This window comes from Arachis hypogaea, chromosome 11 (assembly GCF_003086295.3).
Source record: "Arachis hypogaea cultivar Tifrunner chromosome 11, arahy.Tifrunner.gnm2.J5K5, whole genome shotgun sequence".
Lineage (NCBI taxonomy): Eukaryota > Viridiplantae > Streptophyta > Magnoliopsida > Fabales > Fabaceae > Arachis > Arachis hypogaea.
This window is the reverse complement of record NC_092046.1, coordinates 146,930,829-146,956,216: the sequence shown is the minus strand read 5'-3', so window position 1 is coordinate 146,956,216 and position 25,388 is coordinate 146,930,829. Positions and strand designations below refer to the sequence as shown.

At 33.9% G+C, this 25,388-nt stretch overlaps 3 protein-coding genes across 6 annotated transcripts; 2 read left to right on the top strand and 1 right to left on the bottom strand.

Moving 5' to 3' along the window:
- The first annotated feature begins 10,134 nt into the window (after positions 1 to 10,134).
- On the top strand, positions 10,135 to 15,540 carry LOC112723456 (AUGMIN subunit 8). 4 transcript variants are annotated; one of them, XM_025774840.3, is made up of 7 exons: positions 10,135 to 10,487; positions 12,079 to 13,583; positions 13,710 to 13,829; positions 14,172 to 14,288; positions 14,391 to 14,480; positions 14,693 to 14,800; positions 15,149 to 15,540. In XM_025774840.3, the coding sequence occupies exons 2-7, from the start codon at positions 12,213 to 12,215 to the stop codon at positions 15,212 to 15,214; spliced, it is 1,872 nt and encodes a 623-aa protein (XP_025630625.1). In that variant the 5' UTR covers positions 10,135 to 10,487; positions 12,079 to 12,212; the 3' UTR covers positions 15,215 to 15,540. The 4 variants fall into 4 exon arrangements, with proteins under 4 accessions (XP_025630625.1, XP_025630627.1, XP_025630628.1 ...); XM_025774842.3 differs by having other exon boundaries at positions 10,146 to 10,326; XM_025774843.3 differs by lacking the exon at positions 10,135 to 10,487 and adding an exon at positions 10,965 to 11,329.
- A 321-nt stretch (positions 15,541 to 15,861) lies between these two features.
- On the top strand, positions 15,862 to 18,687 carry LOC112723455 (pentatricopeptide repeat-containing protein At4g30700-like). Its single transcript, XM_025774839.3, has one exon. The coding sequence runs from the start codon at positions 15,948 to 15,950 to the stop codon at positions 18,312 to 18,314; it is 2,367 nt and encodes a 788-aa protein (XP_025630624.1). The 5' UTR covers positions 15,862 to 15,947; the 3' UTR covers positions 18,315 to 18,687.
- Positions 18,688 to 19,162: 475 nt separating this feature from the next.
- LOC112723454 (cellulose synthase A catalytic subunit 7 [UDP-forming]) lies at positions 19,163 to 24,437 on the bottom strand. The gene is made up of 13 exons (XM_025774838.2): positions 24,040 to 24,437; positions 23,729 to 23,924; positions 23,302 to 23,501; positions 23,101 to 23,200; positions 22,906 to 23,017; positions 22,556 to 22,822; positions 22,108 to 22,453; positions 21,681 to 21,944; positions 21,360 to 21,572; positions 21,044 to 21,254; positions 20,744 to 20,940; positions 20,222 to 20,575; positions 19,163 to 19,987 (listed from the first exon to the last, which is right to left on the bottom strand). Exons 1-13 carry the CDS (start codon positions 24,112 to 24,114, stop codon positions 19,406 to 19,408), a joined length of 3,117 nt encoding a protein of 1,038 aa, XP_025630623.1. The 5' UTR covers positions 24,115 to 24,437; the 3' UTR covers positions 19,163 to 19,405.
- Positions 24,438 to 25,388: the final 951 nt, after the last annotated feature.

Here is a 25,388-nt window from a genome sequence, read left to right as displayed (position 1 = left end):
TAATATAATAATTGTGAGTATTAAGAAATAGAACTCTTTTTTTTTTTTTTTGAAGTTGATATATGTGCAATTTTTTTAGGCGCTCTATAGAAGTATAGAACACACCAACATTTTATACTTTCTTTATAGTTAACCTTTTTCGCTTATGACCAATAAAAAATAGTCTGTGAATAAGTGTATTTGTAATTAATTTTCTTTTATAAATGCTAAATAAATACGTATTCTTGTAACTATATTTTTTAGAAATTATTTTTTTTTTTTTTTGGAAAAAGAAGAAAAAAACTCAAAAAAAGAAAGAAATATAGTTTTTTTTTTGTGTCTTAAAGAAATATACTATAGAAAAGAAGGAAAAGAAATAGAAAAAAAATTGTGAAAAATAGAGATTAGTTGAAAAATGATGAGTTCAATTAGAAACTAACTATTTTTCAATTAATATTAGTTAATTTTTAAATTATTTTTTATTCTAAATATTAAATCATAAATTTTAAATTATAAACACTAATACTCTAAATTCTAAATCCTTAACCCTAACTTTAAATCTTAAATTCTTCAAAAAAAAAAAAGTAAAAAATAATTTTCAATAAAAAATTAATTAATATTAACTAATTAAAAAATAATTTTCTATATTTATTCAAAAAGAATTTGTTTAATAAGAAAGTATATAACTTAACAATTAGTGTAAATAAGAAAGTATATAAATAAAGAGTTATTAAAATTAGTTATTTTATTATTACTCTTAACTTAACATTATATAACTTGTCTTAATAAAAAAATAGTCAAATAAACGAACCTAAGCCCTTGTTGTTGTTGAAAAGTTCAAGTCTACCAGAACTACTACTAAAGCAGCCATTTGATAATTCCGAAGGCTTCCTAAGCTTTAGAAGTGATCTACTATATATTGCCTTGGTATTCTCGATATTTTTTTGGGTTTACACCAAGTTTCTCATAAAACAAGCAAGATGATATTTAATTTGGTACTTAAATTTTTAAGTGAATCTTAATTAAAATTTTATTTGCTTCTATTTAGTTTTTAAATTTTACGAATATAATTTATTTTAGTTTTTGAGATAATTTTTTATGTATAGACGTTAACAAAATGCTTATATAAATAGTCAGATATTATATTAAATTATGTAAAACAACGTCATTTTTATTTTGGCATTTAAATAGTCAAAAAATAATATTATAATTTATAAATAATATTTATTAAAACTTTTCTATCTAAAGTTATTTTTGAACTATTTGACTATCAAAATTAAAACAACTTTATTTTATAAGTTTAGTTTCAGCGTGATATCTGATTATTTATGTCAGCATTCTGAAAATATTTATGTATAAAATTGTCCCAAAAAATAATATAAGTCACCTTTGTAAAATTTAAAAACTAAATAAAAATAATTTAAACTCCAAAAATTAAACTAAAATTCATATATAAATTTAAATCTCAAATTGAATATTAGTTATAGGACAAGCATAGAGCTACTAATGTCTCTGAAAACGACAAGAGAAATGTTAATTGAAAAAAAAAGGACCGATTATCCAACTCTGACCAGCTTCATAGAACATTCTCTTTTAAAGGTGAAAAAATAATATAATAATCCCCCTATGTTAGACAAGACACGAATTATTGTTTGACATTTCAACAAGCTAAGCAATGCAATGAAGGTGTTATACAATGTGCCAACTCGTGATTGGGTCTTGTCATTTGTCAAGTTGGTTAATTAAGTTAAACTAATCGCTTATATGTGCAAACGATTAATAAGGTTAAGTCAAGAGATGTTGTATTAACTCAGATGAAATAATGTAATTAATAATAATAATAATAATAATAATAATAATAATAATAATAATATTATAAATTAGATATTAAATAGAATCATTTTGGTAAATAAATGTTGTTCTATATCTTGTTTATATATGTTAATAATTTTAAGTAGCATTTGTTTTGAGTTATTATTGGGACGGAGATTAGGAGACTGAGATTCAGTATTATGTTTGTTGGCCTAAAGACTGGTATTAAAATTTTAGTACCTCCAAAAAGTGGAGACACAGGAAACTGAAATTTTTTGGAACGGAAACTAACATTTTATACCTAAAGTATCCTAATTTCAATTAATTAATTCTAACTTTACCTTTTGTACAAATTAAATTAGAGCTTCATTCTTAGCTTATTTTAGTCTCTATCTCTCATTTTATACTAAACACAATACTAAAATTTGTTTCAATCTCTATCTCTCAGTTTCTATTTTTTAGATTCTGTTGTCTCTCTTCCAAACACTATCTATTATTTATGTATATATTTCACTTTTCTATTAAATGGATCTTATATTTGTTTTTCAATTAAATAACACAATATTCTATATATATTTAATATGAGAGGGGCGGTAGAGAGAGGTAACAAATTAAAAGAAATTGGATACCATCACTCACAAATTAATAACATTACTATTTTATTATATATGTTATTTTCAATATTAAAAATTAATTTATTATTAAAAGTAAAAAAAAAAAGAAAAGAGAAACAAAAAGATAAAATACTCTAAATTTTAAATTTTAAATTATAATTCTTAAATTTAAATAATTAATATAAAATATAATAAATAAGTAAATAACTAAAGTTTAATTTGTTTAGGATAAAAATTACTTCAATTTTTAATCAATGAGAAAAGTTTAAGGATAATTAAGCGGAATTATCATTATATATGAACATGTATATATAGTAGTTGAGGGTTTGATCCACCAAATAGGAGAAAGGAGACAACAAACTACCAAAGCTATTCCAGAAATTTTCATTCATGGCTTTGAATCGGATATAAAAAAGAAAAGACAAAAACTAATAATAAGAGTTATTAATTATTTGACGATGAAATTTCCAAATAAAAGCATATGTCTCTCTTTCCAATTTGCTATAAAGAATCGTGCTAAAAACGATGCTTGTCACATTCGTAATAACAGGTCACATGGATTGGGAATAATAAATTTCTAAATTCTAATACGTATTCTCTTTATATAGATACAACATCTAAAATTATCCAAATAATTTCTTTTCGTTGTCTATAATAATTATTAAAATAAATTTGACGTACGACTTCTCGATCAACTTTTTTGGGTCAACTCGAAATATAAGACTCTGCCCAACAAAATCTGTTTAATTTTCATGCCAATCATCGTTTTGATCTTTATATATATATATCCTTACTGTATGTTTGATTAATATTGGAAAAAAATATAAAAAAAATAAAAAATATATATATATCCTTATTACTAATGATATACGACAACGGATAAAAAATAAATAACTTAATACAAAAAAGCTTTTGTGAATTATTAGTAGCAAGTGTTTAGAGAAAATAAATTATTTATTAATTATAACTTGTAGGAAAATCGACAAAGTAATAATGTGAAATCTAGGGATGTGTTTTATTTGCATTTTTTTTTTGTTTTTATTTATAGTATCTTCTGTTTTTAAAATTGTGTGAAAAAAAAATACGGAGTCAAGATAAATTTTTTTTTCCTAAATTTTACATTTTTTTTTACAAAATTCAAAAAAATATAAAAAATGAAAATATAAATCAAACATACTCTAAGTTGTTCGTATTTAGTTTATTTTTGTACGCAAATTAAATATATATATCGAATATACAAAATTACAAACCCATACCCTTTTTGATAACGTATAGTAATAGTAATCTATAGAAAATAAAATGGATCAAAATACTTAACGAGCGCGCTACACATCTATGTAACCATATAAAATTAAGTTGGTCCAATCTCAAATAGAGTCACACACATTAATGAGAGTGAAAACACGCGCCTGCTTATTATGAAAAAAACGTTACTTCTTTCTTAGTTCTTCTTCTTTTTCTATGCTCGCGTTATAGGCTTTACCGTTCTCCTCTACTTGCGTTTTCTTTGTTGTTGTTCTTCTTCTCTACTCGCGTTCTTCGTTATGGATCTGAATTGACTTCAACGTAATTAGCTTTGTGGTTCTTCTTCTTCGTTTTCTTTTTCGATCTGGACTTTTGAATTGAAATAATGAATGAATCAACTTCAAAATCAGTTGAATGAGTGCGATTTGGATTATTCTTCCGAAACGCATCACAATAATCTTAAACATTGAACAAAGTAAAAGGAGGCTACTGAACTGAACAACATTCATTTGGTGAATCAAAATCACAAAGGCCCCCGAACCGAACAATATTCATGTGGTGAATAAATGGTGATCAACTTTCAATCAACAAGAATAGTATTTCTCCATGCAAAAGAAGTACTGAACATAGTAACAACCAATTTCAAAACCCTAGTTAAACTATCCACTGAACTGAAGAAGAAGAACCTATGTGCGCAAATTTGAAAGAAGAAGGAGGAGGAGAAGGAAGAGGAGGATAAATACTATTTTTGTTGATTGAAAGTTGATCACCATTTATTCACCACATGAACATTGTTCAGTTCGGTAGCCTTTGTGATTTTGATTTACCAAATGAATGTTGTTCGGTTCGATAGCCTCCTTTTACTTTGTTCAATGTTTAAAATTATTATGATAGCATGCAGCAATCATTCCCTAGTTGTCTCAATGTAATAACCTCATTCAACTGATTTGAAGTTGAATCATTCATTGTTTCTATTCAGAAGTGTAGATCGAAGAAGAAAACGAAGAAGAAGAAGAACTACAGAGTTTATTACGTTAAATTCAATGCAGATCAATAATAAAGAATACGAGCAGAGAAGAAAAACGCAAACAGAAGAGAACGGCGAATTTTATTAGGTTGAAGAAGAAGAAGAATAGGAAGTAGAAGAAGAACGCCAATAGAAAAAAAAAAGAAAAACGAAAACGCGATACATTATATAAGACGCGTATACAGTGACAGACCCAGAAAATTTTAGGAGTGGGGGCAAATATATATATATATATATATATATATATATATATATATATATATATATATATATATATAATTATATGGAGATATAAAAATTAAAAAGAGTTAGCGAACACTTTTATTCTTAAAATACTATTTATTATATATAATTTATAAAAAATATTTTTTTTATTTCTAAAATTTAAAATTAAAATATTTTAATTAAATTATAGATAACTTATTATCCTAACTAATCTTTTTATACACATTTAATAATAAAAGACTGAATTAACTGGCATATTAGCGCATAATAATACATTAGTATTTATAATTTGAAATTAGAATTATATATAAATACTAGAAAAATTAAATCTTTATATGAAAAGTATGTTTATATAAAATAATAAAAACATAATTTTTATAATTTTTTTTATTTTTTAAAATAATTAAATTTGTTATATATTTTTTAATTTAATTTTGATATAATATTAGCTAAAATATTTTATGTATCTGTTTAATTATATATTATAATTAAAATATTTTTTATCATTATTTTTAAAAATAAAAAATATATTCTAAATTAGTAAATTAATCAGTTTATTTTAAAATTTTATATGCAACATAGGTACATATATTAGAACAAAAGATAAAAAATAAGTAATAAGGATGAATAAATTGAGAATAAAATAAAATATATAAAGTCACGAAAAAATAAAATATTAGATTGATACCTAAACTATAATTGTTTGAATTAAAAAATGCAATTGAAAATATCAAAAAGAAAAATAATGAAATTGAAAGATACATAGAGTCATGGAGAGCTATATAAAAAAATTGGAGAATTTAAAATTTACTTTTTGATGAAGAGAAGATGACCATTAGACAAGGAATAGAAAAAGAAGGTTGAAAATATAAAAATAAGAAGAGGGTTTAAGAGAATAAAGAACTGACGGTACAATAATTAAATTTGATTAGGTTAAATAATAGTTAAAATGATAAAAAAAATAAAAAAATAAATTTAAAACTTTAGCTAATTGATTTATTTTATTTGTAGTGGAGTCATTTAAAATTTAAAGTGGAAGCATATTATATATAACTATATCTTTTAAAACAAAAATTAAAAAATTATGGGGGCAAGTGCCCCCTTATTTATATGCTTGGGTCCGTCCGTGCGCGTATATAATAAACGACTGTGAAGTAGAAGAATGCGCGTGTGTAAAAAAAGTTACTTAGATAATATCCGTATATTTTTTAATGGATTAAATAGTTGAGACTCTGCATTTAAGATGATCCTCATTATTCAAGTTCTAATAATTAAGAATGGCATCGCTATATATAGTAGGTTTTCGTTGACGTGAAAATTATCGCGGTGCATTTTTTTATGGAAGGTTTCTACATTTAATAGTTCATAACTACTATGGTACGTACATATTTTGGTGCAATATATATAGAAACTAATAATTTAATCACATATGAGGTTTGAATTATTCTCTGCACCTTTTATTTTTCTTTTTTCTTTTTCTAAAGCAAAGGTAATAATTAGATGTTAAAATAGGTGGGTCAGATTTTACCCTTAATAAGAAGTATAGCTTGTAATTATGTAGTTAGTTAACCCTAAATTTAAACAACTTGAGCAATTTACTCGATTCTCGTGCATACAGTAATTTATTGATCAACAACAAATTTTAACTTTAACTTTTGGTTCTATCAATATGAATAACGTAAAAAAAAAACAAAAAAAGAATTAACCTGAATTTGATCTAAAATTTATTGAAAAATCTGACCTTTAAAAAAGTAATAAAATTTGTTATTGAGTTTTAGTTTTACATAATATACCAATAAACAATTAACGTACTAAGAGAGAGAGAGATAAAAAAAGTATGCAAAAAATTGTTACTACATTATTTCACTCAACAAAAAATGAATATTAAAAATAGGCAATAAAAACTTCTTTTTCTCACCTTCACGTATTAATTATTAGTCCGAATTGAAAGCCATGATTTTACAAGTATTACCTAATTTTGATTGTAACATAAGTCTACTTAACATTGTAAATCAAGCTAGTGGAAGCAATGAGTTAAGCATGATTTTGTACTTTTATTTTCGTTTAACAAATAGTTTCAATAAAGAAATTCAAAATCTGAAAAAAAGGGGAGCAATTTTTCACATAATAATTGTGTTTTTCTCATTTACAAAAATAGATGACGTATCTTACAATGTTATCTTTTCCGAGAAAAAAAAAATAGGGCAAATGATAATAGCACAAGTACGTCAATGATAAAGAAATATATTAATTAACTTATTAATAAAATATGGCAAGTATTAATTAATACATGTTACGTCTGTTTTAAATTTTTCCTTAAAAACAGAGTTGAGATGAGAAGGATATTTAAACGCAGCATAATGTGACAAAGTTGTTTTCACTTTTCACATAGTGATATTTATTATTTAATATCAATTTATATCCGATGAAAGCCAAGTATTCAATATAAATTAAAGCCAAGTATTTAATATCAATATTAATTATTTTATTTAACTTTAGTAAATTATAGAGTAAATGGTCAAATTAATTTTTAAAATTCTTTTTTAATCGAATTCGTCTTTTAAAGATTTTAAGTTAATTATTTTAGTTTTTCTGTGATCTCCGTTACTAATGTGTCAAAATTTGTTGATATGATACTATTTATACTCTAACCCAAATTATAAAGCCTAGTCCAATAAAGACATAAGGCCCACCTCAAAGGATGGCCTCTACCGGATACCCAACCTCTTTGAGAGGTCAGATATGACGAAAGGGACCGGCTTGTACTTATCTAAATAAGTAACTGCCTCCCCAAATCTCTTCTACTATCTCTATCTCATCTAGAAGATAAGATCTCAACAAACTCCTAAAATATAAGATAAGATCGAATTACCGCCACTAGAGAGGTCATCAAACTCTACTATAAATACACTAGCACCCTCCAGGTATAACTCACGCTTTAATCTACCAAAAATCTGCTTAAAACTTTTGCTAACTTAAGTATCGGAGTCTCTTGCAGGTACCACCCCCCACCTCCTCACGAGAAACTCGGACAGGCGGCACCTCGGCATCCCAAGTCGGACGCTGCCCCTCAAAGGGACCTGGACCTCACGTTCAGACTCAAATCAACGTTTCAGGTAACCCTCGGAACATTGGCGCCATTGCCGGAGACATGGAGCTCAACCCTTGATAATGGCGGATGATCAACAAAATGGTCAGACAACCACCCGACATAAATAGGATGCAAGCATATTAAAAAGAGGCTGGAATACATTTTCTATGGATACCAGAAACTCTGTAAAAATTTCTCCCAATAGGCAGAGGATATCAAATAGGGATGATGATTCTGCTTCTACAGTTAAATTGGATTAAATATACCAAACGGCAGAGACGAGGATAATGCACTCGTAGACACCAACCAGGATAGATGGGAAGCCGTATATTCATCACCATTGTAAAAAAAAAAAGGAGAAAGGAAGCTGACTGCTAATTGAAAAGGACCTACAAAATAGTAGAGGTCTTAGGCAAAGGTTACTACAAAGTGTCCAAGCTCCAAGGGTGAGAGCTCCCGAGGTCCTAGCACGCATATAACCTAAGAAGGTACTACAACTAAGCAGTGAACCTCGTGCAGAGATGCACTCTTTTTTCCTGATCTAAAGGTTTTTAATGAAGCACCAGTATGGGAATTAAGGGCACTCAATCCCCTTACACGCATATTTCTGTAAAGAAATTTTTTCTTTTACTAATAAAAATTCCTATTTTTTCAAAAGTTTCCTACTTAAGAGCATTAATTTAAACTCGACAAAACGCAAAAATTCATTGCCCGACCTAAACTTGGTCGTCAAGATGAAGCGGCGAGATATAAGTTAATGTAAGAAGTTATATAAACTCGTGTGAAGCGATTTCAATGAGATCGGATAAAAAACAAGTTGTAAAAATAACTTGATAAAGGCCGATTACTCGAAGTCGGACCTATGAACGGAAACTCAACATCTCGAAAGACCTAGCTCTATTTTAAAGGCAAAAAGGTTTTTCCGAAGAACAAAAGAGCGATTTTGAACACTATTTATAAGAGTTGCAAAGAACAAACGTTTAAATTTTCAAACGGGTCAAAAACCCGACCTCCATAGAAAGGAGCACCCGACGTCTAAGCAGAAGCCACAGAATGCTCGAGCTTGACCTATATAAAGATTAGGACTCAAGCAAGGGTACTGTTCATACCCTGACCCAAATTATAAAGTCATGCCCAATAAAGACACAAGGCCCACCTCAAAGGATGGCCTCTATCGGATACCCAACCTCTTTGAGAGGTCGGACACGACGAAGGAGATCGACTTGTACTTATCTAAATAAGTAACTGCCTCCCAAATCTCTCCTACCATCTCTATCTCATTTAGAAGATAAGATCTCAATAAACTCCTAAGATATAAGATAAGATAGAACTATCGCCACTAGGGAGGTCATCAAACTCTACTATAATTACACTGGCACCCCCCAGGTATAACTCATGCTCTAATCTACTAAAAACCTGCTTAAAGTCTTTGCTAACTTAAGTATCGGAGTCTCTTGTAGGTACCACCCCCACATCCTCACGAGAAACTCGGACAGGTGGTACCTCGACATCCCAAGTCGGACGCTGCTCCTCAAAGAGACCTAGACCTCACGTTCAGGTCTAAATCAACGTTTCAGATAATTCTTGGAACAGATACGTTAAGTGACACATAATACATACGTAAAAGTCCTAATTGGCAGCGAACATAATAAATTTATAAAATTAGACCAAATAAATCTTAAATTGATGGATTCTAATGCCTTAAGTTCTCCCCTTAATTAGGTTTTGATTTAATATAATTTCATAAATTTATCCTGCTAATAGTTAATTAAAATCACTTAACGTACCATATTAATCAATTTTGGCACAATAGAAAAAAAACAAATATACTAACGCGATTAATTTAAAATTTTAAAAGATGAATTTGATTAATTTTTTTTAAATTAATTTAAAAAACGAATAATATTTCAAAAACGAATTGCACCATTTATCTGTTAATTATAAGTAACTCATCACGCATTTAATACAAAAAGTACAAAAATAATTAAATTAAATTAAATTACTTCATAAGGCGGAAGAATCAATTAAAAGTAGGTGGCGCGAAAACAACCGTCCCGACTCCCTCCTTTTTCTTTCCAACTGAAAACCGTTTACATTATTTTATTAACCTAAATATACAGTAATATATAATATTATAATTCATTTCTTTTATATTTTTAATTTTTTTTTTTATTTTTCAGTAGAAATCATCACTTTATATTTTTCCTCTTTTAATTTTCTTCTTCCCTTTCTCCTTCCCTCTCTTTCTCTTCGAAATCACAAAATTGCCACCGCGACGAAGTTGAACTCCGGCGACCGGCTGTCCTTTCTCCGTTTGTCTCCGGCGAACCTTCGTGAGATCTGCACCTCATTTCTTATTCCGTTTTGGATCCTCCTTTCGCATCTTGCTTTTGTTTTTTGATTTTTAGGGGAAAAAAAACGAAATAGAAAGAAGAAGAAGAGGAAGAAAATAAAGATTATCTGATCAGAGCAAGTTTTTTTTTAGCAGTAGAAGGTGAGAAATTCATCGAAATTGAAATCAATTGTGTTCTGATTAATTTCCTCTTCGGAGCTTCTATTTTTCGTTTTCTTAGCTCTACGTAGATCACTTTGTCTACTATCGCATCATGCGTGGATTTCTCCAGATTTTGGTTTTTGATCAAGTTTCATGCTCGGTGAATTCGAAGAAGAAGAAGCAGAAGAAGAGAGAGTTATTTGATTTTTTTTTTCTTTTTGGATTTTGAATTTCCGAAATTAGAGAAAGTGTTCAAATTAATTTTAATGATTGAAGGAATTAGGATTCAATGAACCCTAGTGTTTGTATTCGTTCTGCGAGATTAGATGAACAGTGAAAACACTTAACGTGTCTTCAGAGAGAGAGACATGAACCTGTCAATCCAGACATCTGTCATGGATCTCTGTCCTAGAACCCTTTGTTTCTTTCCAAATTTTCCAGGTTAAAATGGTTCCTTTTTTTTTTCTTTTTCTTTTTCTGGGATTCCATTCTATAGATATTCGTTCATGAGTACTTTGAAAAATAATTATTCGGTATGGTCAAAAAAGAAATTACCTCACAATCAATCTTTTATGAAGTATTTTATTTTATTCTGATTCTGATGAATCATGTTAGGTTTGCGAAATAAGTGTTTATGGGGATGGACAATAATCGTCACTGCACGTGGATGTCCATGTCTTTACCCATCTCCCAAACATTACCACCAGCTAGTTCATACTTCAACCTTACAACAAAACCCATATAATGTATCTGTGCATAGCATTACAAACAAAACACACCAATTTACATTCTCTAGTTGAGAATTCTCTCTGCAAATTTAGGCACAAAAAACTCATGAAACAGTAAGTTGTCATATATATATGGTAACTACTAACTACCACTAATTAGTGTTCGAGTCAAATTGGGAAGAAAGGGAAGAATGTTACTGTGTTTGAGTTTGAAAGATAGATAGGAATAGAAATAGGCACTTATTATTGGCCCTGCAAGTTATGGCATCACTTTCATAGAATTCCCTTTCATGAAAAGGAGTTGAGAGAGATGAGGAAATAGGGACAGAGTGGGTTTATGTGGAGAGAACCCATTGCCAACCCACCCGACCATGGCACTCCCGTGAGAAAGACAAAAGGGGAAAAAAAATAAAAGCCTCTTACCCTACGCACTTACCTCTTTCTTATCCTACACCCCCTCCATAATTCCATTTCATTTCCCAGTATCCCCAATTTCCAAGGGGACCCCCCTCCCATCCCTGCAATTCTTGCTATGTTCTCCAGTTAAACTGTAACCAAAGTTTGGTGATAAAACGTTAAATGCACGTTGAGACAGTTTCCGCTAGTTTCTCTCATCCATCACAACTAATGTTGTTTTCCCTCTCCATATTCTTCTTGCCGTGTCCTGATCTTGTTGGATTCAGGATATTTTTTATGACAAAAACATACCCACTTGCGTTTACCACACACGATTCTCAAATTTGTTCTCTAACAGATCAGAGTCTCTGTAAAGATGTACACTTTTTTTGTTTATGGGTTTATTCTCTGGTTTCCTTTTTCTTTTCCAATCTGGGGTATCTTAACTTTCTTTGCATTTGTTGCAGATTTATTGCAGAGGAAAGGATCTTCTTTCTGGATAATCTGTGCTGTTCATTTATTCCATTGATTGCCAAAGCTGCTATATCTAGCCGAGTTTCATGAACACTAAGATCAATGTGGTCTAACTGTGATAGAGTGGATGGATGTACATGAATCAGATCAAGCATTACGGAAACTCCGAGCTGTGGAGACTCGAAGACAACCCTTGGTTCTAGCTGAAAAGTTCAATGGACTCGCTACCAGGCTTCCAGCAACAAGGGAAGTTAGTTCAAGGTATAAATCACCTTCTCCAGCATCCCCAACTTCTACTCCTCGGAGATGCCCATCTCCAACCCTCTCAAGAACTACTCCTGCATCACCCAAATCGTTACCAAAGAGGCCTCTCTCAGCAGAGAGGAAGAGGCCGGCTACTCCCTCTTCCCCACGCAGTCCTTCCACACCGGTCAGCGACTCATCTGCAGATGTGCATTTATCATCCAGACAGGCAGCTGGTAGCCGTTTTCCAGAGACCCTATGGCCTTCTACAATGCGAAGCTTGAGTGTTTCTTTCCAGTCCGATACCATTTCGATACCTGTCAGCAAGAAAGAAAAAGAGAAGCCGGTTACTAGCCCTTCTGATCGTACATTGAGGCCTGCTTCCAATGTGGCTCACAAGAAGGCTGAAACTCCTCGAAAGGCTACTCCTGAGAGAATTAGGAGCCCTCTTAAAGGGAAGAATACCACTGATCAATCAGAGAATTCAAAACCAGTTGATGGTCTGCACTCTCGATTGATAGATCAGCATCGATGGCCAAGTAGAGTAGGTGGGAAGGTATTGCCTAGTTCATTGAACCGAAATATAGATCATGCTGATACCACGATAAGAAAGTTGAGCACTCCAATTTCAGAAACTGGTGTATCATCGCTGAGAAGATTGTCTTTATCGAGTGAAGTTTCGGCCTCGGGAACTGGCATGCCTTCACTGAGAAGATTGTCTCTACCAGGTGAAACAAGTAAGCCCGTGCAAAAAGGTTCTAATGATGCTGGAAGGCTGTCATTGCTTGGTGAAAGCGGAAGGACAGGAAGCCAGATGAAATCAACTGATGACCGCCTCCAGTTATTAAGATCACTTAGACCCGTTTCTACAACTCCATCAGATAAAACAGGATTGTCAACTGCTGGAGTCAGATCTCTGTCCTTGTCGCGTCCTGCCTCACCCAGTAAGACATCGGTGATATCCTCTCCTGGTTCAAGAGGTCTCAGTCCATCTCGGTCGAGGCCATCAACTCCTGTAACTCCTTTTTCTAGAGGGCTTAGTCCATCTCAAATTAGGCCAACCAGTCCTACCAGTCCATCTGACAATTCAACTTCAGTTATGAGCTTTATTGCTGATTTTAAAAAAGGGAAAAAGAGTGCAGCCTTCATAGAAGATGCTCACCAGTTACGACTTATGTACAACAGATACCTGCAATGGAGATTTGTCAATGCAAGAGCAGAGGATGCACGTTACATCCAAAATTTAACTGTGGAGGTTTGATTTGCTCTCTTTCACAAGCTTGCAAACTCTTGCAGTGTAGTTCTTATGCTATGTACAGGATTGTGCACGTCAATTTACTTGCTTACATCATTTTACAAAAATCTTTCAACAATGATGCAGAGAACTTTGTATGATGTATGGAGCACTACTTTGTCTATGTGGGAATCAATTATTAGGAAGAGGATCAATCTCCAGCAGCTGCGGCTCGAGCTCAAGCTGAATTCTATTTTGAATGATCAAGTAATGCTTCTGTGATGACTAAAATAGTTATGATTCCACATGCCACCTTTTTTTAGGGACATTCAAGTTACTTTTTATTCATTAAATTTTTTACATGATTGATTTGGATAGTTGGTGATTTATGAGTTAAGCAAATATGCACAGCAGATATTGGCCCTATGCCCCTGTATATTGAATATAGGTTTTTTATTAGTCTCTGATTACATGTTATTGATATTAGCGGTTGATATAATTATATCACTTCCTATAAGTGTAATCCTATTTCCCTTCATTACTTGGTTCAACTTTCAATACTTGGTGATATATTGTTCTGATGTGGGTCTTTAACTATGTTTGAAGCAGATGACCTACCTTGATGATTGGGCTGCAGTTGAAAATGATCACGTTGATGCTGTATCTGGGGCTATAGAAGACTTCGAGGCAAGCACTCTTCGTCTTCCAGTGACTGGAGGAGCAAAGGTATGCCTGGTTTGTGTTTGTTGATTTGATACCTGGGACGACCGGATGAGATGCATGCATCGATAATAACAAGTTAACAATAATAACTTTACACCTTTTCAGGCAGATATTGAGCATTTGAAAGTTGCTATCTGTTCAGCTGTTGATGTCATGCAAGCAATGGGATCTGCAATCTGCCCTTCGCTTTCACGGGTGACTTATTTTATCTAGAGTTATACTGTTTTAGTCCACCTTATCATCTATTTTCCTGTTGTTTTCTAGGCTAACACATTACTATCAAACTTGTCCTCCATTTATTGTATTACTGTTTAATTTAGTATCTGATGGTCAATATCATTTTTTCCATCATTTCGTAGTCAAATGCAATATTCTAGGCATTTACACCTGTTTTTATGTTATCATAGGTGGAGGCCATGAATAATTTAATTTCTGAAGTTGCTATCGTATCAGCACAGGAAAAGGCCTTGCTTGATGAATGCGAAGCGCTACTAACATTTGCAGCAGCTATGCAGGTGAGAGTCATGGTATATACTAAACAGTTAACAACATTGTACTCAATAAAATCTCTAAAATTTATGATGTTGGGTATGAAAATAAGTTAACAGCCAACCAAAATATGTGGCTCAGTTCTCAATCATAGTTATCAACCAAAATATGTAGTATACAAAGATAAAATGGAGACACATCCTTCCAAATTCATAGTGGATTAGTTTGATTAGTTTCTTTCATTAAGACAGTTTGAGAGAAATATTTTGCATGTAAATTTGTTCGTGAGCATTTGATGAGACAAAAATAATGCGTTTCATGGTTATCATCATCATTGTGTTGCTAGTCTTCTAATTATTTTTTGGATAAATCAGGTTGAGGAAAATAGCCTTCGGACGCATCTCATGCAAATCAAGCAAGTTTTAGAGGTGAATAAGTAACAAATGCTGGAATTTAAACAAGCATTAGCTTGACCTACTTCTAAGCTAACAACACTTCTTGCGGCTGCAGCCAAATAGTATAAGTATATCTAATATATTATATAATTATTTCAGGTTATTTACCCTTGTAAATTATTTTTGTTATGTTTAAATAGGCTCCTTCCCTTTTTTGTCTCTCACTCAAATATGTTGGAATTCATATTGTTCCATTATTATCTTCCTCTCCTTTCTTTAGTCAACACTGGCGACCAAGCCTTCCACTTGTAATTTTGTATCAGGACAAATGAGAAAGAAAATGCAAAGCAAAAGAGTTATATTGAGTTCAACCCATTTTTGCACTATAGTTTGCATTTAATTCATATTTGACCACCAAAGGCAAAAATAGCACGAAGTTAAACATTTTGATGCTAAATAACAGAGCTTATGCGATCCAAACCACAATAATTTTAAGAAGATTAGAATAAAAAATAAATTGAAATTGATAAAATATAAATAATAATTTTTTTAAATAAAATTGAATTAGATTGAAAAATAAAAATTAAACTGTTACCATTTTAAATGTATTGGTACTATTGAAAATGTATTTTTAAAAAAAAAACATATCAAGAAATAAATATTTTATTTTATAAGCATTCTTTTAGGATTAAAAAAAAAAAGGATCCAGTCACCAAAAAAAAAAAAAAAAAGGATCCGTTGTTTTGTTAAAGAAGGGAATGATGAAATTGGAGTGCAGATGCAGATGATTCACCGGGAGCTGTCTGCACCGCCGAGCCGCAACGCCCTCCTCTCACTCATCACCAACTCCGCCACCATCCACCACCTCCTCCAGCTCCACGCTCAGCTCCTCCGTAATGGCTTCCACTCCGACATTGCCACCGTCACCAAGCTCACCCAGCGCCTCTTCGACCTCCGCGCCCCTCGCCACGCCCTCTCTCTTTTCTTCTCCTTCCCCAAACCCGACATCTTCCTCTTCAACGTCCTCGTCCAAGGTTTCTCCCTCAACGCTTCCCCTTCTACCTCTCTCTCCCTCTACTCCCGCCTCCGCAAAAGCATCAACCTTTCCCCTGATAACTTCACCTACGCTTTCACAATCAACGCCGCTTCTGGTTCCCGCGACGAGAAGCACGGGATGATGCTGCACGCGCATGCCATTGTTGATGGGTTGGCCCCCAACCTATTTGTGGGTTCTGCACTCGTTGACTTGTACTGCAAGTTTTCTCGTGTTGGGTATGCTAGAAAGGTGTTTGATAGAATGCCTGAGAAAGATACTGTTTTGTGGAACGCTATGGTTAATGGCTTGGCGAGGAATTGTTGTTATGAGGATTCTATTGAGGTTTTTGGGGACATGGTTGAAGATGGGGTGAGGTTGGATTCAACTACATTGGCTACTGTGCTCCCTGCAGCTGCTGAGTTGAAGGAGTTGGGAGTTGGGATGGGGATTCAGTGTTTGGCTATGAAAATTGGGTTTCATTCTGTTGATTATGTGCTTACGGGCTTGGTTTCATTGTATTCGAAATGTGGGGATGTGGACACTGCTAGGTTGTTATTTTGGATGATCGATAAGCCTGACTTGGTGTCTTACAATGCTCTTATTTCTGGGTTTACTTGCAATGGTGAGGTTGAGTGTTCGGTGAAGCTTTTCAGAGAGTTGCTTGCTTCTGGTCAGAGGGTGAGTTCAAGCACTATGGTTGGCTTGATTCCAGTGTCTTCTCCCTTTGGTCATCTTCATTTGGCTTCCTCTATTCAGGGATTTTGTGTGAAATCTGGTACTATTTCGCATCCATCTGTTTCAACCGCACTCACAACTGTGTACAGTAGGCTCAATGAAATGGACTTAGCACGCTCCTTATTTGATGAATCGCCAGAGAAAACTGTGGCTGCTTGGAATGCTATGATTTCGGGTTATACTCAGAATGGTTTAACCGAGACCTCTCTCTCTCTTTTTCAGGAGATGATGAAGACTGAGTTTGCTCCAAATCCAGTTACAATCACAACTATCCTTTCAGCTTGTGCTCAACTAGGAGCACTGAGTTTTGGGAAATGGGTCCATGAGCTGATCAAAATCAAAAATCTTGAACCAAACATTTATGTTTCCACTGCTCTAGTTGACATGTATGCTAAGTGTGGGAACATATCAGAGGCATGGCAACTATTTGACTCGATGAGTGAAAAGAATACTGTCACATGGAATACTATGATTTTTGGTTATGGGCTCCATGGACACGGGCATGAAGCGCTTAAGCTTTTTAATGAGATGTTACATTTAGGATTTCAACCATCTAGTGTTACTTTTCTTTCAGTCATGTATGCTTGTAGTCATGCTGGCTTGGTAAGAGAAGGAGATGAAATTTTCCGTGCTATGATCAATAAATACGGTATCAAACCCCTGCCTGAGCACTATGCATGCATGGTGGACATTCTTGGGCGAGCTGGGCAGTTAGAAAAGGCCTTAGAATTTATAAGGAGCATGCCTGTTGAGCCTGGTCCTGCAGTGTGGGGTACATTGCTTGGTGCTTGCATGATTCACAAAGACACAAATATGGCCCGCATGGCTTCGGAAAAGCTATTTGAATTGGATCCAGGGAGTGTTGGATACCATGTTTTGCTCTCTAATATATACTCGGTAGAGAGAAACTTCCCAAAAGCTGCTTCAATACGAGAAGGAGTGAAGAAAAGAAAACTGGCAAAGACTCCTGGTTGCACTCTAGTTGAGATTCATGGGACCCCACATGTATTTGTATCTGGTGATCGATCTCATTCTCATGCTACTGCTATCTATGAAATGCTGGAGAAGTTAACTAGCAAGATGAGGGAAATTGGATACCGTTCGGAGACAGTCACTGCTTTGCATGATGTGGAAGAAGAAGAAAAGGAGCTCATGGTTAATGTTCACAGTGAGAAGTTAGCCATTGCTTTTGCTCTTATTACAACTGAACCTGGTACTGAGATCAGGATCATCAAGAATCTCCGGGTTTGTTTAGATTGTCATACTGCAACTAAATATATATCAAAGATCACAGAAAGAGTCATTGTAGTCAGGGATGCTAACAGATTCCACCACTTCAAAGATGGTGTCTGTTCTTGTGGCGATTATTGGTGAATCTGAATGAATAATTGTTTACCAGTTAAACTAAGTGGGACAGAAGCATCACCTGAGCTTTTAGTTTCATATTTTTTACCTTACAATAATGCGACGCGGACACCCCACTTGAGCAGCATGACAATGAGTTGATCACTTGAAATATTTTTGAAGCAAGTTAAATTGAGTGATATCTAAGTTCTATCATGCTTGTCTGCTGCTGTACTCCACCTAAACATCATACAAGCCCGTTTACTGTATCAAGCAGTCTTAGTCATTGTATCTTTTAGAGACACATACTAGCATTGCATTCTTTTTGTCCATGCAGGAGGCTGATATCCTCCTCGGCTGTACTATTGTAACGGAGTTGATAGTAAGTTACCATGTTTCACTATTTATCTAGTCATCAAGTGTTCTCAATTTTTTATTTGCTATTTGGAGCTGCTGTTGAATATATGAAATAATTCTAACGAATTTGCAACCAAAAGAATCTTTTCTTTTCCTTATATACTTACAAAATTAAATATTTTGCTCAGTGCTTCTCCTTTGTTTAATGAAGGAAGAAAATTGTTGCTTATAGAAAGTTGTTGCTTTCTGATAAAGAGATTCATGTAATCTTAAACCTATTAGAAAATTTAACAGTTGATTTTCAAGCTCAAATCTTCCATGGAGTGAATTGATTCACATGTCGTTACACAACTACAAATCCAGTTTCCAGAGCCTAAATCATTCAAAACCAATTTGTAGATCAGGTATATTTGCTACTGCCTTTGCATTCTGTTTAATGATTGTGAAAAAGAAATATGGTTATAATTCAATAAAAGATGAATGTGATTGAAGATCAGTGTACCACTAATTTGCACGATATATCGGTAAACTTGTAAAGTTCATTTGCTTTCCAATCCTTGGGCAATTTAAGCCAAAACATAAGGCTATATGTAGTACATTTACAAAAACGACAAAACTGCACTTGCACTTGATAGCTTTCAGTCTTTCCTTATTCCTCCATGTGCATCTACATTCGTTGGTTAACAAATTATACCTTAAAATCAAGCATTTGCACACACCATCAACATGGTCACCAAAGAATACTATGAAGGGAACACTAATCTTCAGCAGTTTATTCCACACATCTTGGTATCAGGTCCTTTAGTTTTCGTCACAAATGGATCAATTCTTACCCAGAGCAACGAGAAGATGGAAGCCAGTAGCACTGACCATATCACAACTATGGTAGGTGTGCGGTTTTGCCGACCCATCAAACCTTTAAGGAATGGATATAGATGGACAATCACCCAGAAGGAGAAGAAGAGTTTTCCAAAGAGAGGTCCCCATGATTGGTAACCATTGTTTATTGCATCTGAGATTCCAGCAACAACCCCAACAATGTTGATTATTAAGATTGTAGTTGGAGGAATCAAGAGAGTAGTCCACTTGAAGGTGTATAACTCTCCAAATTCTTCATCGTCTGCAGCCTTGGATGTGACAGTGAAGTTGGTGTCAATTCCAGCCAACACCTTCAGAAGACCTTGTATGACAGCAAAGAGATGTGCTGATACACCACCAATGACCCAGAATTGTTCATTTCTCCACCATTCTTCAATGCTCACTCCACTCCATTTCAACTCAAGAATGCCAGTTGCAATGATTGAAGAGAAGAGAGCAACAAAGTACAAACCAGCAAAAGTGCTTATCTGAATCATAAGCAATAAAAAAAAGTGTGAGTTTTTGAGGATTGAAGCATTTTCAGCTTTTTAGCTATCTTGGATTGAGTCCTACAATATATTTATTAGCATTCATATAATGTCATGTCTCGTGCTTTTCTGAAGATAACATAAAATTATATGAAACTATGCATGTTAAAATTCAAGAATCATGTCATGTCTAACTCCATTCTAAATTGAAGTGAATAGTTCAAAAATTGTTACCGGCGGCATGATGAATTTGTCAGTGAGTAAGCAGACAGCAGGAAGAATACAGTATGCAACCAGAGGTATGGATGTGAATGGGTAGACAGTTGTGTTTGCATATGCAAATCTCTCAAGCCACTTTAGCTTCCCTTCCTTGTAGCCATACCATAACGGGCAATGGCGACTGAAGAAGATCTCGATGGATCCAAGTGCCCAACGAAGCACCTGGTTAAGCCTATCTGACAAGTTGATGGGAGCAGTACCCTTGAATGCTGTTCTCTTTGGCATGCAGTAAATGGATCTCCAACCACGGCAATGCATCTTGAAACCTGTTAGAATATCCTCTGTAATAGAACCATAGATCCAACCTAGCTGCAAATTTGGAAAGCAAAACTCTTGGATGAGTTCCTTTTATTCTTAAATGTGAATATAGTAAGATATTCAGGACAATCGAGATTTCGCCGAGTTGAGTTTTACATTTCAAGTTTATCCATTAGGTGAACTCTTGAGTTTGATAACCTTATTAAAAATAGAATTTACCTCAATTCCCCATTCAGTTTTATCTTCATAACCACAACTGATTACATGAATGGCTTCTTTAAGCTGGCTTGCTGGACTTGATGAAGGAGGTACACCACCATCTTCCATCAAAGTTGAGGTCACAAAAATAGATGACTGCCCAAATTTCTTCTCAAAATTCATTTGGGACATGAGCAACTCTTTGTCATCCTCCATTACTATATAGAGACATGTGACGGGTTAGAATAGGTAAAGGGAAACCAATTTGGATACAAATTAGTTTCAAATAGTAGTGACTAATGAATAGAGAAAAATGAGAACCTTTAAGGTTTGCAGCCTCTGCAATTGCATCATTCTTTGCATGCTTTGCCTTCTTACGCTTTCCGAAGCATGGACAACAGTCACAACTTACCATTTTTGGACGTTTAGGACCCTTTGGAGGATTGTATCCATATAAAGCTTGCCTCCTGAATACACAACCTGTGCCCACATATACAGGACCCTGAATTCCATCCAATCCCTTCATGTTAATCTGCAAACACAAAGAAGTGAAAGTAGTTAAGTATCTGAATTCTGCAAAGACAGTGCTTTAAAAAGGCCATGTCTTACTGAAGCTGAGAATCTTGTAGTGACTTACATCAAAGAAAACTGTGTTCCTGTTAGCATACCGATCATGTGTATCGATACCATCAAATCTCTGAGGAAATTGGACATAGCAGACTTTCTTCCCAGTTTGAGGGTCCATTAAAAAGCACATGGCCTCTCGGACAGCTTTGCTGTTATTGACATAGTGATCACAATCCAAGTTCAGCATGAAAGGAGCATTTGTAAGCACAGCAGAGACCCGAATCTGGAAATCGCGGCAATCATCAGAGAAGAATGAAGTGAAATAGTGGCTCATAAAGGTGAAATTGGACATCACGTAAATAACACTGCTGCTCAAAATTCAAAACTCTACCAGAGCATTCATGGCACCAGCTTTCTTGTGGTGCTGAAAACCAGGCCTTTTCTCCCTGGAGACATAGACGAGACGAGGAAGCTCATTTCCTTCAGTGTCATGGCCTCCACTGTGGCCAAGAAATACTTGAATCATACCAGGATGATCCTTAGTATTGTTTCCTGGCCATGGTGTCCCATCCTGCATGATCCACCCTCCTGGAGGAACCTTCTGTGCTTTAGCCACAAGTGCATTGATCCTCACCTTAAACTCTTCATATTCTCTCTATCAAACAAACAATTAATAGAGTCAATCCTTGAAGTCTTTTTGTACATAATGTAAAAAGGTTCTACCATTTTTGTTCCTCACAACTACTAATATTTTTTAAGTGTCTCATTTGATGCTTAACCATTTTTGTCTGTGTTATCCTAGTAATTTTAGTACTAACCTTCATTGCGCGCCGCTCCTTAACAAAAGTTGGTTGCACTTTGTCCTTGAGGTAGTCAATTTTCTCAGAGAAGTACATCTCCGGTGCCCTTGGTTCTATGGAAAATTTCTTGCAAAATGGTACCCACTTCCTAGCAAACTCTGCAGTTTCTGATAAGGCTTCAAATGTACACATTGAAGCACCATCATCAGAAATGTAGCATGATATCTTGTCAACAGGGTAATCCATGGCCAAGATTGAAAGAACAGTGTTTGCTGTAACAAGAGGAGGTTCCTTCATAGGGTCCACAGTACTCACAAACACATCTACAGGAGCAAGCATGTTTGGTTCACCTTCACGCTCATACCTAACATATGAACAACATTTTGGTCACGCAATCATTTCTCTGAAAAGGTTAAGCTATTAAACAAAGACATATAAATGATATTTTATCTAATAATATCGTTACCTGATTGAAAGACGGTCAAGGTAGGTCTCTCTGTCAATTGGAAACCATTTAGGGAACTGATCAAGGATCCATGAAAAAGCAAACCAGATTTCACATATAATGGAAGTTAGCCATAGCCCCAGTGCATCATGAACCGGGTTCAGAATTCGATATCTTAGAAAGAATGCAAGAATAACAAGCCGCGCCACAATCACCATCCTATATGGATTCACTTTGCTAGATGCAATTGGTACCTTCCTTGATAGTGGTTGCCTTGTTACATCCAACCTGCAACAGTTGACATAATTGCCATCATTTCATTCAAGTTAAATCAGAGAACTGCTTGGAGGAATGTTTTTATAGAAGCATACAAGGCTGCATCAAAATCTTCATCAGGTTCAGGGCCTAAATTGCCTTGTTGAAGTTTCCAATCATCCATCCTTTCTTTCCATCCATCTTTCTTATCATCCCATCTTTCACTTCCTGTTTAGGATCATAACATTAATACACTTTTGTTCTTTTTTTTTTATACAATGTCTATTACCAAATTGTAACCGATATATTACCAGGTTCAGAAACTGGATATGGATGCACTCTTTTATGCAATGAAGAAGATAACATCTCTCCATAAGCATGAGATCCCGCTGCTGATAACTCTCCACTCACCTGCATATTCATGCAAGCAAAGTTAGAATTTGTATGAGTTGAATAATTGTATAAGAAGGCTTTATTTTCTATTGAAATAGTTCAAAGTTCAAACATCTTACAGGAAGAGATCGACCACCAGAAATGACAGCTGGGAATTGAGCATTATCTTCATCTTCAGGACCTCTTCCATAGCTCATCTTCCCATACAGCATGGCTTCTGCAGAATGGTCATGCTTGTTCCTTTCGTCCTCAATGTTAAATTCATGTTCAATATCATCCACATCCTCCTCATCTTCATCTCCCTCCACCCTTGGACTCCCTAATATAATGGCCAACTTTAGATTATAACATAACAACAATAATTTACAAATCAAACAAAAACATGTATAAGTTTTCCTTTAAATTTCTGTTATCTGTTATTGTTACTTCTTAGTATATTCATAAAATCAATGTATTCAAATACATCGATTATCAAGAAGTAACAATTACAAGTAAAAGAGAATGGAAAAATGTAAAATGTAACATCTTAATTCATTAACTAGTTACCCTTGAGACGCTTGTATCTGGTTTTGCATTGTGGACAAAGTTGGCTGCCTTCCCTCCTTTCATACTCATAGCACGGCCGGCACACCGGAAAACCACACTCATTGCAGGCCACAAACAAGTCTCCATCCACCGTGAGTCCCACCTCATCACCACATATCTCACACACTTGACCATCCAAGTTCTTCAAAGGCTTGTGCTGCAAGAAAAGGACATAGTAGTAACACAACACATATATCAATCAAAACTGTTTGATGAAAAACAACCAGCAATTGAACTCCTTTTGTAGCTTCAATGTCATAGATATCTGTTACCTCTTCATGGCCATGAATGACAACAAGCTCATTGCGGTTATGAGAGCCAGCGACAAGTCCGGCGCTGGCTTCCATATCGATTTGGTAGTGACTATAGTGAAGGAGACAATGTGGGGTGACACAATGGAAGAAAAACAAGAATGTAGTGGTGAGATTTTATGAAGGGAAACTAAACTCTTTACACACACACACACACATGACACACCTAATGTGTCCACATAAGAGATGGTGCTAATTGGTTGCAGGGTCCCCATTGCCTTGAAGTTAAGCTTCTTCCTTTTTTCTTTCAACTACCATTTTTCTGAGTCATTTTCCAACGACTGACTCTATTGTTTGGTTGTTCAGAAATCATACATTGCAAACGTAACAAGTGGGCAAGAAGTAGGAGGGAGCCATTGCTGCGAACAGATGGTATGTCAGCATTCGAAAAGGAATACAATAACTACAATGAAGTTTCTGCATTAAGCCATTAACTTTTGGTTTAGTTGAATATAATAGGAAACTATTTGGAGGATTCAACCAACTAACCTATAGAAACTATATGACGTTCAAGTCAACAGAGTAATACTATTACTAATGTGAAAAAGAAAACAAGAGATCAGTTATAACACTAGTAAAACTTTATTAAATCAACACATATTAATACACCCAAAAAAAAAAATGCCACATTATTTTATTGAATTTAATTTTTAAATATTAATAATGTAAAAAAAAAAAAAAAAACTTATATAGACAATTATATGAATAAAAATAACTAATTTTTAAATTCATTATCTAAAAGATCATCTAAACGGATATATGACTGTAAAAGTACTCTACTTTTTTATTAGAATAAAAAAGTTAAATTCGTCCTATATGTTTTTAGTCATTTCACACTCTAAATATAAGTTTTATAAAAGTATTAATGATTGATGTTCGGTTCTTTTAGGAAACCAACTTAGTATTATTACTTATCTTCTTCAATTTTAGCAGATATTTATTGCCAGTCACATTGCCTGTCAATTTAACATTTTTAACAAAAATTATATGGATATCACGTATGGTGTAAGCCATACATTTGTGGAAGTTTAGAAAAGCTACCCATTATATAAATCGAGCAATGTTTTTAACAAATTAATGGAAAAAACACTAAGTAATTGAATAATATATATAAGTTTTAAAATAACATACCAAAAAGTTTAAAAATAAATGAGGCGTAACTGCTTGAAATTGTAATCTCCATTTTACCAAACCATAATGTTCTGTTTAAATTTCCGCATCTAATCTAATATGCAAATAAATGTAAACTTTAATCTCGTGCACCAAACCAAAGAAAGGTTTGGCGTCAATTATTAAATGAAAATAACATG

Bases quoted from the DNA above. Each gene is read 5' to 3' on its own strand.
- LOC112723456 (XM_025774840.3), top strand. From the start codon at position 12,213: ATGGATGTACATGAATCAGATCAAGCATTACGGAAACTCCGAGCTGTG. The intron at 14,481-14,692 runs GTGACTTATTTT...ATGTTATCATAG, and splicing joins TCTGCCCTTCGCTTTCACGG to GTGGAGGCCATGAATAATTT. The intron at 14,801-15,148 runs GTGAGAGTCATG...TGGATAAATCAG, and splicing joins CATTTGCAGCAGCTATGCAG to GTTGAGGAAAATAGCCTTCG.
- LOC112723454 (XM_025774838.2), bottom strand. From the start codon at position 24,114: ATGGAAGCCAGCGCCGGACTTGTCGCTGGCTCTCATAACCGCAATGAG. The intron at 21,945-22,107 runs GTTAGTACTAAA...TTTGTTTGATAG, and splicing joins AGGAGCGGCGCGCAATGAAG to AGAGAATATGAAGAGTTTAA. The intron at 21,573-21,680 runs GTAGAGTTTTGA...CGCGATTTCCAG, and splicing joins CTGGTGCCATGAATGCTCTG to ATTCGGGTCTCTGCTGTGCT.
- LOC112723455 (XM_025774839.3), top strand. From the start codon at position 15,948: ATGCAGATGATTCACCGGGAGCTGTCTGCACCGCCGAGCCGCAACGCC.